The sequence below is a fragment of the Pristiophorus japonicus genome, chromosome 1 (genome assembly GCF_044704955.1).
Source record: "Pristiophorus japonicus isolate sPriJap1 chromosome 1, sPriJap1.hap1, whole genome shotgun sequence".
NCBI classification, from domain to species: domain Eukaryota; kingdom Metazoa; phylum Chordata; class Chondrichthyes; family Pristiophoridae; genus Pristiophorus; species Pristiophorus japonicus.
The window spans coordinates 41261057-41276987 of record NC_091977.1 but is presented as its reverse complement, the minus strand read 5'-3'; the positions used below and the strand labels follow the sequence as shown (position 1 = coordinate 41276987).

The 15931-nt window shown below is 44.4% G+C and overlaps 1 protein-coding gene across 7 annotated transcripts in view; it reads right to left on the bottom strand.

The window, feature by feature from the left end:
* LOC139262996 (teneurin-3-like) overlaps nucleotides 1-15931 on the bottom strand; it is a 924456-nt gene that overhangs the window by 215164 nt on the left and 693361 nt on the right. For 6 of the 7 annotated variants that reach the window (XM_070878430.1, XM_070878446.1, XM_070878464.1 and 3 more), the window contains 2 exons: nucleotides 15672-15770; nucleotides 879-1117 (listed from right to left, as the gene is read on the bottom strand). In XM_070878430.1, the coding sequence (XP_070734531.1) occupies nucleotides 879-1117; nucleotides 15672-15770 (338 nt within the window). The remainder of the gene's footprint in view (nucleotides 1-878; nucleotides 1118-15671; nucleotides 15771-15931) is intronic. The other variant, XM_070878437.1, reaches the window with a different exon arrangement.

The window sequence follows — 15931 nt, the reverse complement described above, 5'->3', positions numbered from 1 at the left end:
ATGAGAATTTTGAAATCGAGGCGCTGCTTAACCGGGAGCCAGAGTAGGTCAGCAAGCACTGGGGTGATGGGTGAGCGGGACTTACGACACGGGCAGCCGAGTTTTGGATCACCTCTAGCTTATGTATGGTAGAATGTGGGAAGCCAGCCAGGAGTGCATTGGAATCGTCAAATCTAGAGGTAACAAAGCCATGGATGAGGGCTTCAGCAGCGGATGTGCTGAGGCAGGGGCGGAGATGCATATAAAATGCACATTGTTAAAGCTTTTACACATGGATGGGGTTATCAGTGCAAGAATATATCCACCATTTCCATTTCAAATGCTTTTTTTTCTTTAAAAATGTACAACAATAGCAACAAATATATTTTGATCTGGCCATGATTTATTTATTTGGTATTCTCGTTGGGATTTGTACTGCAGCCAGTTTATTTTGATGTAAAATTTCAAATTCTTCAGAGAGCTAGAGATCGAAAATTCGGTTCATTCCAGCATCAAATGTTAAACTACACTGGGACTCCTTTTGTTTCAAAACATGAGAAAACTTTTTCTCCCTTTTCTATCAGAGCTGCTATAAGTTCACCAACTCACTAAGTGACTGGGTCTTGCACTTATAAAAACAAACTTCAAAAACATCTAAAGTTCATGAGGGACCCCAACAAAATGAAACAGCAGCAGTGAGCAACCTCCCCAAACAGGGAAAGAGGCTTCCCATCAGATCGCTGATGTCAAACCATTTGGAAACAAAGCATCTTCTTCTCCCTTATTATCGTGACCTTTAGCTATTACCAGCGCAATAAATCATTCAGAGATCACGGGCGCATCCAACAGAGGCAATGGAAAAACATAGCCGAGCTAATGATGTGCGGCTAAACACCTACCAATGAAATAAGACAGCAGTACTGCCAGTATGACTGACACGCCGACTGCACACAGGGCTGTGCACTTCCAGCTGCAGTATTTGGATGACTTCTTGAACTTAAAAGCACTTCTGGAAAGAGTGTTCCGAGGCAGCGGGCGTGGCGGCGGTGAATAGACGGCACTCGAGGCCATCGTGTAACCAGGCGAGGCTGTGCTGAATAATGGCGTCGTCCCTGTGCCGGTCTTGAAGAGGAAATGCCTGAAAAGAAAGGGAGAACAAAATTGGGAAGGTGTGCGAGTGAGCCCGGATGAGGCGAGACACATAGCAACAGACACGGGGCTTGGAGATAAATGCACAAACATCAGGGTTTCCCACAATCGGTTTGAGCGCACAGACATGCTGCAGTGCATGGGATGAATAAGGCAGCTCAAGATGGTTGAAGGCAATTGGAAATGGCATCGAAAAATAATTCCAGGTTTATGGGGCTATTGCAGTAAAAACCATGTGATTCGACAGACTGAAATACTCCATAAAGCATCTCCTGGGCTGAGTTAAAGGAAATATTTTCTCAACACATTGACTGTGCTTAAGGATGGTGGGAAAAGCAATCGTGCATTACCCAGGGGCTGATCCCTTTGAAGCTCTTGTACTGTATTAAGAGTCCGTAACCATTTACTTCACTTCTACACAATAGTTCCAAGTAATTGTTTAACTGCTCATATTTTATAGGTTTAAAAAAAAAAAGAAAATTCCTACAGGCTATGACTAACTTTCGTGAAAAAGTTAAAGCAGAGTCCTGATGAGATTAACTATTTTTGTTAAATTAGTTTGCAAGAATTATCAATTTACAACTATTTCATTCTGAGATTACAAAATGTTCAGGGTTGAAGCTACAGAGAAAAGTTCAGTCCTGAGTGAAACTACTCAATTCGCAAGGGCTCGATGTCATTTGCAACAGGATTCAGGTGCACAGCCATGCACCATCAGCGCCAGGCTGATGTCCCCATAGCGCAGCATGGGTCTGCAACTGAGACAAGCGCTCGCTTAGTCAGCCTAAAATCAAAGGCCAACTTAGAGATAATATCAACCTCTATCATCAGCCTGGGGCAGGAGAGTGCAATTCCTGCAGACTTGGTTAGGGGGTCATGTTGGTCTTTTCGCACTGGATTTCCCAACAATGCTGAGTGACATTTAGCAGTTGATATACTGGAGCCTTTCTAAGGTGAGTCAGCTGCTGAAGATTGCACACGTTGAGGCATTTTGAAGCTATGAGGATTCAAACTCAGGTGCTGGTTGAAAACCCAATATTAAACCACTGGGCCACACACAACCTCAGTTACTATCTAGACTCATCTTTTGTTTCCTAACTTGCTCCATTATCATCTCCTTTTATCGCTTATTCTCTTCTGCCTCCCACCCTATCACATAAGAACATAAGAAATAGGAGCAGGTGTAGTCCATTAGGCCCATCGAGCCTGCTCCGCCATAGAAACATACAAAATAGGTGCAGGAGTAGGCCATTCGGCCCTTCGAGCCTGCACCACCATTCAATATGATCATGGCTGATCATGCAACTTCAGTACCCCATTCCTGATTTCTCTCCATACCCCTTGATCCCTTTAGTAGTAAGGGCCACATCTAACTCCCTTTTGAATATATCTAATGAACTGGCTTCCAACAACTTTCTGTGGTAGAGAATTCCACAGATTCACAATTCTCTGAGTGAAGAAGTTTCTCCTCATCTCGGTCCTAAATGGCTTACCCCTTATCCTTCGACTGTGACCCCTAGTTCTAGTCTTCCCCAACATCGGGAAAATTCTTCCTGCATCTAACCTGTCCAATCCCATCAGGATTTTATATATTTCTATGAGATCCCCTCTCATTCTTCTAAATTCCAGTGAATATAAGCCTAGTAGATCCAGTCTTTCTTCATATGTCAGTCCTGCCATCCCGGGAATCAGTCTGGTGAACCTTTGCTGCACTCCCTCAATAGCAAGAATGTCATTCCTCAGAACTGTATGCAATATTCAAGGTGTGCCCTCACCAAGGCCCTGTACAACTGCAGTAAGACCTCCCTGCTCCGAAACTCAAATCCTCTCGTTATGAAGGCCAATTTGCCATTTGCCTTCTTCACTGCCTGCTGTACCTGCATGCCAACTTTCAATGACTGATGTATCATGACACCCAGGTCTTGTTGCACCTCCCCTTTTCCTAATCTGTCACCATTCAGATAATATTCTGCCTTCCTGTTTTTGCCACCAAAGTGGATGACCTCACATTTATCCACATTATACTGCATCTGCCATGCATTTGCCCACTCACTTAACCTGTCCAAGTCACCCTGCAGCCTCTTAGCATTCTCCTCACAGCTCACACTGCCACCCAGCTTAGTGTCATCTGCAAACTTGAAGATATTACATTCAATTCCTTTGTCTAAATCATTAATGTATATTGTAAATAGCTGGGATTCCAGCACTGAACCTTGCTGTACCCCACGAATCACTGCCTGCCATTCTGAAAAGGACCCATTTATTCCTACTCTTGGCTTCCTGTCTGTCAACCAGTTCTCTATCCATGACAATACATTACACCCAATACCATGTGCTTTAATTTTGCACACTAATCTCTTGTGTGGGACCTTTTCAAAAGCCTTTTCAAAATCCAAATACACCACATCCACTGGTTCTCACTTGTCCACTGTACTAGTTACATCCTCAAAAAATTCCAGAAGTTTTGTCAAGCATGATTTCCCTTTCATAAATCCATGCTGACTTGGACCGATCCCGTCACTGCTTTCCAAATGTGCTGCTATTACATCTTTAATAACTGATTCCAACATTTTTCCACTATCGATGTCAGGCTAACCGGTCTATAATTCCCTGTTTTCTCTCTCCCTCTTTTTTTTTTTTAAATTGGGGTTACATAAACTACCCTCCAATCCATAGGAATTGATCCAGAGTCTATAGAATGTTGTAAAATGACCACCAATGCATCCACTATTTCCAGGGCCACTTCCTTAAGCACTCTGGGATGCAGACCATCAGGCCCTGGGGATTTATCAGCCTTCAATCCCAATAATTTCCCTCACACAATTTCCTGACTAATAAGGATTTCCTTCAGTTTCTCCTTCTGGCTTGACCCTCGGTCCCCTAGTATTTCCGGAAGGTTATTTGTGTATTCCTTAGTGAAGACAGATCCAAAGTATTTGTTCAATTGGTCTGCCATTTCTTTGTTCCCCATTATAAATTCACCTGATTCTAACTGCAAGGGACCTACATTTGTCTTCACTAATCTTTTTCTCTTCACATATCTATAGAAGCTTTTGCAGTCAGTTTTGAATGTTCCCTGCAAGCTTACTCTCATACTCTATTTTCCCCCTGCTAATTTATCCCTTTGTCCTCCTCTGCTGAATTCTAAATTTCTCCCAGTCCTCAGGTTTGCTACTTTTTCTGGCCAATTTATATGCCTCTTCCTTGGATTTAACACTCTCCCTAATTTCCCTTGTTAGCCACGGTTGAGCCACCTTCCCCGTTTTATTTTTACACCAGACACAGATGTACAATTGTTGAAGTTCACTCATGTGATCTTTAAATGTCTGCCATTGCCTATCTACCGTCAACCTTTTAAGTATCATTTGCCAGTATATCCTAGCCAATTCACGTCTCATACCATCGAAGTTACCTTTCCTTAAGTTGAGGACCCTAGTCTCTGAATAAACTGTGTCATTCTCCATCTTAATGAAGAATTCTACCATATTATGGCCACTGTTCCCCAAGAGGCCTCGCACAACAAGATTGCTCATTAAATCCTCTCTCATTACACAACACTCAGTCTAGGATGGCCAGCTCTCGAGTGGATTCCTCGACATATTGGTCTAGAAAACCATCCATTATCCACTCCAGGAAATCCTCCTCCACCATATTGCTACCAGTTTGGTTAGCCCAATCTATATGTAGATTAAAGTCACCCATGATAATTGCTGTACCTTTATTGAAAGCATCCCTAATTTCCTGTTTGATGCCATCCCCAACCTCACTACTACTGTTTGGTGGTCTGTACGCACCTCCCACTAGCGTTTTCCGCCCTTTGGTGTTCCGCAGCTCTACCCATACCGATTCCACATCATCCAAGTTAATGTCCTTCCTTATTCCTCGTTAATCTCCTCTTTAACCAGCAACACTACCCTCACCTCCTTTTTCTTTCTGAATATTGAATACCCCTGGATGTTGAGTTCCCAGCCTTGGTCACCCTGGAGCCATGTCTCCGTAATCCCAATTACTTCATATCCCGTTAACAGCTATCTGCGCAGTTAATTCATCCACCTTATTATGAATGCTCCTCGCATTGAGACACAGAACCCTCAGGCTTGTTTTTTTAACACTCTTTGTTCTTTTAGAATTATGTTGTAATGTGGCCCTTTTTGATTTTTGCCTTTGATTTCTCTGCCCTCCACTTTTCCTCATCTCCTTCCTACCTTTTGCTTCTGCCCCTATTTTACTTCCCTCTGTCTCCCTGCATAGATTCCCAACCCCCTGCCATATTAGTTTAAACCCTCCCCAACAGCACTAGCAAACACTAGGACACCGGTTCCGGTCCTGCCCAGGTACAGGCCGTCCGGTTTGTACTGGTCCCACCTCCCCCAGAACAGGTTCCAATGTCCCAGGAATTTGAATCCCTCCCTCCCTTGAATTCCTCAAGCCAGGTATTCATCTTAACTATCCTGGCTATTTCTTCTCTGACTAGCACGTGGCACTGGTATCAATCCTGAGATTACTACCTTTGAGGTCCTACTTTTTAAATTTAACTCCTAGCTCCCTAAATTCAGCTTGCAGGACCTCATCCTGTTTTTTTACTTATATTGTTGGTACCTATATGCACCATGACAACTGGCTGTTCACCCTCCCCCTCCAGAATGCCCTGCAGCCGCTCCGAGACATCCTTGACCCTTGTACCAGGGAGGCAATATATCATCCTGGAGTCTCGATTGCGGCTGCAGAAACACCTATCTATTCACCTTACAATAGAACCCCCTACCATTATAGTTCTCCCACTCTTTTTCCTGCCCTCTAGTGCAGCAGAGCCACCACGGTGCCATGAACTTGGCTGCTGCTGCCTTCCCCTGATGAGCCATCTCTCCCAACAGTATCCAAAGTGGTATATCTGTTTTGGAGGGAGATGACCGCAGGGGACTCCTGCACTGCCTCATGGTCACCCATTCCCTATCTGCCTTTGTAACCTTTACCTGCGGTGTGACTAACTCACTAAATGTGCTATTCACGACATCCTCAGCATCGCGGATGCTCCAGAGTGAATCCATGCGCAGCGCCAGTGGTTGATCTGAATATGGGCTCAGCTCCATTTCCCTGCTCGCTCCCCATAACCCTTCACCTGTCTTATCATTCAAAATCTGTCTATCTCCATCTGAAATATATTCAATGACCCAGCCTCCACAGCTCTCTGGAGCAGAAAATTCCACAGATTTACCATTCAGAGAGAAGAAATTCTTCTTCATTTCCTTTTTATATGGGCGACCCCTTATTCTTAAACTATGCCCCTTGGTCTAGATTCCCCGACGAGTGGAAATATCCTCTTTGCATCTATCTTGTTGAGCCCCCTCAGTTCTTTCCTCCCCTCCGCCATTTTCCTGCCCTACACTTGCCACAGAACTCTGTTTCTCTCTCCACAGATGCTGCCTGACCTGAGTATTTCCAACGTTTTCTGTTTTTTTTTAAACCTCAGTTACTATCCATTCTCAAATCTGCTTTTCACACACAAACCTTTTTGTTTCCCGCTCTCGCCTGTCCTATTTCGCCAGGTCATTCTTCAACAGTATTTCCCGTGACAATTAACATTTTAAGGCCGTGTATGCAGTAGAATTAAAACTTTTTTTAATAACATCAGTGCGTGGCACATTTTATTAGCAATGACATGGGTACAGACTTGACAGTGGGCTAATATTAATGAAGGAATATACTGAATGATAAAACGTCTGAGACAAGCACCAGTTCTCACACCGCTGCAATCCATGCCCAGGAAATCGTGATGAGTGAACCGTGCCAAAAATTCTTGTCCGGAAAAGTGTTGGACAACGCCAAACTACACTATGCTTCACTCATTGACATTTCCTCATTGCACCCACCAATGTTCCCCCTAAGGTGCACCAATTGGGAGGTCCCATGCAGGCCGCTTACAAGCTGCTGCCGCTGGAAGAGATACCGCGTATGGGAGGCCACTGCAGCAAGTTAAATGGCCCGCTCGGTCAAAAAAAATTAAAGTGAACAGTGGCACTCACCCTCCCCTTCCCCCAGTAGATAAATGCACTGCCCACTGTGTTGACCAAATGTTTCCCGCTCAATCCTTTGTCCCTTCTGTGTTCCTGTATCTCAGCCAGGTAGCGGTGGGAACACTTTAATTAACCTCTCGGTGCACCCGGGTTAGGGATGAGAGGTAGAATCATTCAGTCTCCTCTGTATCGCTATCATAAAAACATAAGAAATATGAGCAGGAGTAGGCTATATGGCCCCACGAGCCTGCTCCTATCCAGTGACCCAGGGCTAGAAAATGTGCATGTTGGGTGAGAACGAGATTGAACTCGGGTGTGCTGTTTCCACAGTCAAATATTCTGCCAGAACTCACTGCCTTTGTTTAGACATGTATAGGGAGAAATTCAACTATGGCAAGGGCGCAAAATGGGCGGTAGTAGATCAGCTACACACCGTCTGATTTTCTTTTCCAATTAAGTAAATGGAAAGGAAAACCAGGCGGGGTGTAAAATGGCGGTCAAAAAGCTACTGGCTGTTTTGTGCCCCCAGCGTAGTTTTTATCTCCTACAGAATGGTCACTTGGATGAGGTGAAAATTGGTGCTCATGCCAGTGGAACCACGGCCCAGAAAGAGTCACTAAATTTGAGTAGTGGAGAGAAACCAGGGGATGAGGAAGAGTGAAGGAACCAAAAGCTTTCATTACACAGGAGGAAATTATTTTTGGTGACAGCTAACAGTTTCTTGTGGTGTAGTGAGACCGTCAGCATTCTAAAAGGTTACTGCTGACTGGTAAAGTGCCTGGTCAGACATTTGATCAGATTTGGAAGCGGGACAGCCCATACTATGGCAAAGGAAATAATCTCATCAGGTCATGAATTGCGTCTGCCTCTAAAACATGTTACATCCGTATACAATGTGCAGCTAAAGACTGGAACAGAAATCCGAAAAAGCACAGAATGCGGGGCTCATTCCGTGATTGCACATTTGAGCAGAGTTAATTTTATGGTACCCTGTTACTGGAACGGAAACTGCTTACGACACTTGGGCATTCTGTGCAGAGTTCTGGTCTCCACACTACTAAAAAGGATAAAGAAGCACGAGAGAAGGTGCAAAGCAGATTTACAAGGGTGATACCAGGACTGAGGGGTTATAACCAGCAGTAAATATTAAACAGGCTGGGGCTGTTTTCTCTAGGAAAGAGAAGTTTGAGAAGGGACCTGATAGGGTTCGACAGGGTAGAAGAAGAGAAGATGGGGCCAAAATTCACCGTCCCCGAAGGGACGGCGACCGCGGAGTTTCGGCGGTCGACCGAAAAAAATCGATGGGTCGCCGCGGTCGGGTACTTTTCTCTCCCAGAGCCATATTCAGCTCAGGGGGCGGGAGGGGGGGATTTGAGCAGTGTTCACTTCCGCCGAAAACGGCGCGGTGAAGTCGTTGTAAAGGGAGGTTTCCAGCAGTGAGCTTTGCAGTGTGCAGGCCGCTGGAAAGGGACTACCACAGCAAAATTCACCGAGGAAAAGGCAGAACTTTTCCCGGCAGTGTCCCCGGGAGGTTTTCAATGCGGTGCTTGAACGCGACACTGCTGGAGCCCTTCGGTAGGTAAAAAGTTTTATGACTTATTATTGTTATTTCATTTTTCAGCATGCATCCGCAGTATTTATCTTTCAATATAGTTTTATTCATTGTTAGTGTTTTTATTTCATTTTCCATGGTCCGCAGTCTTTATCTCTTGATATAGTTTTAATTGTTTTGGCTGCATTAAACCTGCTGAGTGCTGCTCAGAGGTTTGCACATACCCCTGTACTTTTGTACAACGTTCAGGTCTGACTCTTTAGTGGAGGCCTTTGGGCTGCAGAGACCTGCTTGGCAGGGTTCACCCTGAGGATGGGAGGAGTGTTGGGAGAACAACACCTGGTCAGAAGTAGAGCAGCACCAAGGAGAAGGCATCGTCGTCAGCACCGTGCAGACAGGCAGCGGGCAAGGGAGGCAGCAGCCATGAGTTGTTCATTCTGTGCCAGACCAGTATGCCCGCCGTCTTCACCGGCCCGAATCAGGATTGCGGTTGGCTGCTTGGGGACAAGGGATCTCCCCTGTCCACTTGGCTGCTCACTCCACTGCGGAAACCCCAGAACAAAGCATGCATACAATGATGCTGATTGTGCCACCAGGTACATCATTGAGCAGTTCATAGGCATCCTTAAGCAGAGATTCCGGTGCCTGGATCATTCTGGTGGCACCCTGAAGTACTCTTCTCAACGGGTCTCCATAATCGTTGTGGTCTGCTGCTTGGCCATCATGAGGGGACAGCCGCTGGAGGTCGAGCCAGCAGTACCACAGGAGAAGGAGGAGGAGGAGGTAGATCCCTGTCGCCCCACAGCTAGGAGGCGTCGACCCATCGCCACAATGGAAGGGCCGGGTGCAGACTGGCCAGCACCCTCCTGGGAGGGTGCGTCCTCACATTTATGGAGGTGCCCGACACCTCCTCTGCAATCTCTCTCCATGCATTTACTGCCTGTCTGCAGGTATCCCCACGTCAGGAAACAATATTCTTCTTCTGTCCTCCACACCGGCCATCAGTGTCTCCAGCTCCATATCAGTGAACCAGTTGGCTCTCTCTGCACCCACCCCCCCCCTCAGGGCCTTGCCTTTAAAAAGGCCAGGGAGCAGCTGGCTCGTTCGAAACCCTGACCTGCATGTTGAATTTCTCAGTGGTGATAACGCTCAAATTAAGACAACCTCACCGCTGAAAAATCCACTTTGGAAGGGTTCATTGGCACTGGAACTCATTTGTTCACTTTTGGAGCTGAATATGGGGTGGCCCAGCTACTCAAAAATGTCAGCGCTAATGGCCACAAAAAGGTGGGGGGAGCACCCGCTTTCCAGCGGCACTGAACTTCGGGACCGATGTTTCCACTTATTGGACAGACCAAAACGATAAGATTGTCACCAATACATCCAATTGGGAATTCAGGCAAAACTTCTTTACTCAAGAGTGGTTAGAATGTGGAATTACATCGGATATATAGTACAGAAACAGGCCATTCGGCCCAACCAGTCCATGCCAGTGTTTATGCTCCACTCGAGCCTCCTTCCATCTTTCCTCATCGAAAGCTATCAGCATAACCTATTCCCTTCTCCCTCATATGCTTGTCCAGCCTCCCCTTTAATACTATTCGCTTCAACCACTCCCTGTGGTAGCGAGCCCCACATTCTCACTAATCTTTCGGTAAAGAAGTTTCTTCTGAATTCCCTATTGGATTTCTTGGCCACTATCTTATTTGAGGGCCTTTAGTTATGCTCTTCCCCACAAGTAGAAACATTCTCTCTGTGTCCACTCTATCAAAACCTTTCATGATTTTAAACACTTCTATTAGGTCACCCCTCAAGAGAAAAAAGACCCAGCCTGTTCATCCTTTCCTGATATGTATACCCTCGCATTTCTGGAACTTGCGACCACAGGGAGTAGTTGCAGTGAAGAGCATAGATGAATTTAAGGGGAAGCTAGGTCAGTACGTGAGGGTGAAAGGAATAGAAGGATGTGTTGACAGGGTGAGATGAAGGAAGGCACGAGACGAGGCTTGCATGGAGCATAAACACAGGCATAGATCTGTTGGGTCGAATGGCCTATTTCAGTGCTGTAAATTCTATGTATATGTAAAAATCTCCCTAATGCAGCAACATCTTCTGAAATTATTGGTTTCATCCTCTTGATATGCAGGTTGATGTCAGTAATATCATCTCACTGACGAGAATACCTGTCCAACCTCCATTCAAGAGGTCTTGTCATTAACCATAAACGATTACAATATTTATGCCACAGCAGTGCCTGGGGACTGAGGAGCTATTACTCACATCGCCAAGCTTGTGATGCCATCAAAACAAATTTGCTTAAAAATGATTGCATTATATTTGTGCGGCTTAAACAGAACGCTTGATGGACAGTGGTGAAGTATGATAAATATCTCTACTCATGAGGCAGTCCAGAGCTCACTTGTTACCTCCGTGCTTGTGAACAATCCAGACAGCTTCACATTAAGATATTTATGAGGTCCCACAGCTTACCCAAGCAGGTTCTCTCTATACCTTCCTCTTTCAAATTTCCTGGCTTCCAGATTTCTCCTCGCTAATCCTGAAGATGCTTTCATCCATGGGTGCCTTACTCAAGCCTCCATTCTTCAAGTGTAAACACAGACAGTGAGTGTCCGTGGGCACGCTGTATCCCGTCAGCGAGAATCCAAACAGAAAGCCACGAGAATACCTTTTCCCCTTCGTAGCCCATGGGCACTGAGGCCTATTCCAGCTCCTCGACCGCCATCATTACTGGGATTGATCCCTTGGAGGAGAGGGTTGTCCTATGAGGAAAGATTGAATGGACTGGGCCTGTACTCTCTGCAGTTTAGAAGAATGAAAGGTGATCTCATTGAAACATGTAAGATTCTGAGGGGGATTGACAGGGTAGATGCTGAGAGGTTATTTTCCCTGGCTGGGGAGTCTAGAACTAGGGGGATAGTCTCAGGATAAGGGGTTGGCCATTTAAGACTGAGATGAGAAGGAATTTCTTCACTCAGAGGGCTTTGAATCTTTGGAATTCTCTACTCAAAAGGGCTGTGGATGCTGAGTCATTGAGTATATTCAAAGCGGAGATTGATAGATTTTTGGACTCTAGGGATATATGGATCGGGCTGGAAGGTGGAGTTGAGATCAAAGATCAGTCATGATCGTAATGAATGGTGGAGCAGACTCGCAGGGTTCTTCTGTGCTTATCACCGAGGCCAATGAACATAACAAACCTAAGTGGGATGGGGTCAAATCTGCAACTTCCTGATCTATGGCTCATTTTTATTCTAAGTTGTGCAGCTATTAACTCAATTACGAGGGGAGCTCCATTTTAAGCAAGTGCTACATAGAAGCTGACAGATTTTCTCAATATAAAGTTAACAATTTATATGAATAATGAGATTTAAAACACAAGGCACAGCAATTATATCTGAGACAGCAGCAGAGAAGATAACCACGAAAAGCATTTATAACCTTCATGCAGATGGTACATGAGAGAGTACAACATATAATGTCAGGGTTCATTTGCGGCCTCATCTGCAAATTAACTAATCTTAAGGCCAGCTTGCTGTTGCAAATTAAAAGTAACAGACGAAAGAACAAAAAAATTAGCAAAGTTAAGCAATTCTCAACTGCACTTTTCTTTAAGACATTAATGCAAACAAATATTACATTCAGGACAGGGAATTAAAAAGAAACAGATAGAACATGATGCAAGCTGTGACACGAGCTATCAGCAAGGTAAAGATCAAATCCACTTCAGGGCAAAATCAGGCTGCAATTTAACAAATTGTATTCATTTCTAAAGGAAGTGCGTTGGTATATATTCCAATTAATTTTTTACTGCAACCTCCAATGTAATCAGTCTATGTCCTTGAAATTGCTTTGCCATTATAATGCTAATGTCTGGGCACTTTTAATGAATACACCATCCGAGTCCCAAAATCACTTGTCTGCTAGCCTAGGTAATGGGATTTTAGGTAAATATGTGATTCTGGCAACTTCGGGCTCTTTGGTGTGTGGGTTTCTGAGGTCATTATAAGTTACTGTTGCTTTTTCCTGTTAGGACCTGCACTCAGTAGGCTGAGTTTTAAATAGTGGCATTGCATAAACACTGCTTTGCCATCGGGGGCAGATCTTTCCGTTCCCGTACCCTCGAATTCTGTTCCCAAACCCCCTTTTTTCTTGTCCCCTTTCAAAAGCCTCTTCGATTATGCCTACAGTCACCTCTGCCATCCCTTCTACCTCCTCCTATAACAATAACCACTTGCATTTTATAGTGGCTTTAACACAGAAAAGCATCCACTGGTTAGTCACAGTGGCATGAGGAACATGGATGATGAGCCAAAAAAAACAATGAGTTAGGTGGGGGAATGATTAAAAATGTAGTTAGAGATGTGTTTTAAAGGGGGTCTTAAAGGAGGAGAGGGAGTTGAAGAAGTGGATGGGTTTAGTAAGTGTTTTATCCGAGCCTGGCCTCCCATTCAGAGATGCACCTTGAGATGTTTTCTATGTTAAAAGTGCTTTTATTATGTGCTTAGCACGCAGTGACATATTAAGAACAGTGGCACTATTTTCTGTGAAGCTATGTTAGTAAATGCCTCAGAATATTCATCTGGTTGGATGAGTGGCCAAAAGAAAAAGACTAGTTTCAGCTTGGTTCAGCACTCTTAGCCCTGAATTAGAAAACTGTGGGTTCAAGCTCCATTCCAGGACTTGTGTGCATAATCTAGGTTAAGACCAGTGCAGAACTGAGGGATTGCCACATTGTCCCAGCTGTCCTTCACATGAAACATTAAAATGAGGACTCTTTGGCCTGTTCAGGTGGATGTAAAGAAACTCATGGAGAAAGGACAGAAGAGTGTTCTTTTGATGTCCTATCCAACATTTTCATCCAGAGAATTGTGAACCTGTGGAATTCTCTACCACAGAAAGTTGTTGAGTCCAGTTCATTGGATATATTCAAAAGGGAGTTAGATATGGCCCTTACGGCCAAAGAGATCAGGGGGTATGGAGAGAATGCAGGAGTGGGGTAGTGAAGTTGCATGACCAGCCATCATCATATTGAGTGGTGGTGCAGGCTCGAAGGGCCGAATGGCCTGCTCCTCACCTATTTTCTATGCCTCCTCTAAGCCATTCACCTCAATTTCTGCTTGTGAGACCTCAAATTGGCTGCCATATTTGTTTACGCAACAACAATGACTGCACCTCAGTGTGTTGACTTGTCCTGAGGTCATAAAAAGCACTACATAAATGTAAGTTTCTTTCACCTTTTCCCATCAGGAGATACAAAAATATTCTGATGCCACAGTTTGCTGACGAGACAGGCAAAAAAGAGCAGCTTCCGCAATGGCTCACTGCACTGCCTATTGTGAAACTGGGACATATATAGATCAGGAAAATTGCAGGTTCTATGTTCAGCGAACTGATCTAAATTGGGCCAGCCATAGGGACAAAATAATTCGGCTTCAGTGGTTCTAAACTATGGAGAGAAAAATCAGCAAAGGGTTCTGCTTCCGGTCACTGTACAGACTTGTGTTGGAAGATGTGTGTCTGAACCTCAGGTACGGGCAGGGTCAGACTTGGCTGTGATGCAGGAGATGTAATAACATTTCATTACCTCTTCAATAAACTCAGGGCCATCAGTGTCTAATCAGTGCAGATGCAGAACATGTTTCAGCTGGAACTCCAGCTAACTTCTCAGCGCTATTCCGTTGACTGCAGCCCACTTTTGGTGAGCCCATTGCCCAAGGGAATCATTCACCCGAGAACTTAATGATGGGGAGGAGAATTTGAACCATGATCCCTTGGTTGAAAACCCTATAATTTAACACGGGACCAGACAAGCCCTCCCAAATATAGAACCAGCAAGTGGACTTTTGAAATTCCCTCTCTGTTGGGAGCTTCGAACATCCCCTCATTTTCTTTCAGATTGTTTGGTTGTTACTGGAAATTAGCAGTGAAGTAGCACCAATATGACCCCACCATTTAAATTCAGTTAATTAAATAAATCTGGAACTGAAAGTTACTGTCAGTAATGGTGACCATGAAACTACCGGATCATCATAAAAACCCACCTGGTTCACTAATGTCCTTCAGGGAAGAAAATCTGCCGTCCTTACCCGATCTGGCCTATCTGTGACTCCAGACCCACAGCAATGTGGTTGACTCTTAACTGCCCTGTGACATGGCCTAGCAAGCCACTCAGATGTACCAAATCGCTCGAAAGTGTACAGCAGTATGGGAGTAGCTTCACTACATGGACTGCAGCAGTTCAAGAAGACGGCTTACCTCCACCTTCTCAAGGGCAATTGGGGATGGGCAATCAATGCCGGCCTTGCCAGTGACAACCACATCCCATGAACGAATAAAAAAAACCTCAGACACATGAAAAAATTCCTCCACTAATGATGGTTGTGCTTCTTCCACCAAAAGAATGTCGTTTTGGAGAATCAATCCCAATTGTGTTAGGACTGAATGTGAATGCAACATGGATACTTACAAAAGCTGGGGCCTGCCCTACTTAGCTGGTTTTAAAAAGATCTATTCACAGAAAAAAATCCAAGGACGACTTCATTTTGCAGACTGAACATTTACCAAATAAATCACAAACAGAAAAAAAAGCATTTCAGTTGGAAATTAGATGCTTTGAAAGCTAATGATAATAATTAAAATGAAAAGACTTATCTAAACAGCTTCAATTATTATTGCACAATAGCAGACTGGCTGGTCTGAATGGAAAATGCGTTGTTGCTAGGCTGTCAGGCGAGTGATTTTGCTTTATTGCCACATAAGAGAGTGTTGCTCCGTTTAGAAATTTAGCTTGGTTGTAAAGAGAAATCAGAGAAAGAGTCGCTGGCCTCGAAATGTCATCAAAAAGAAAATGAAAAGGTGGTTTGACAGAGAATGATTGTTTGTACTCTCCTTACAGTGCAGGATTCTATGCTGCCAGCTCGCATCACTTTTTGCTTTAGTTTTTCAGAATGACATACCCGTCCCCGTAACTCCCATCGTGACACGGTGGAGTAAAAACATCCATCTCTATAAGGTTGTCATGCCCATTTTCAAGAACTGCCTGCTTTGCTAATTTTCTATGTGCAGAAATGAGATATAAAAACGTTAAAGGAGTCAGGGGAAGCATTTACCATCAGCATCGTAAACAGCAATCAGGGAACATTATATATGTATATACACAAAAAACCAGAAACACATAGTGCATTTGAATGATGTGCTTTCTATTTTTTTTTAATGC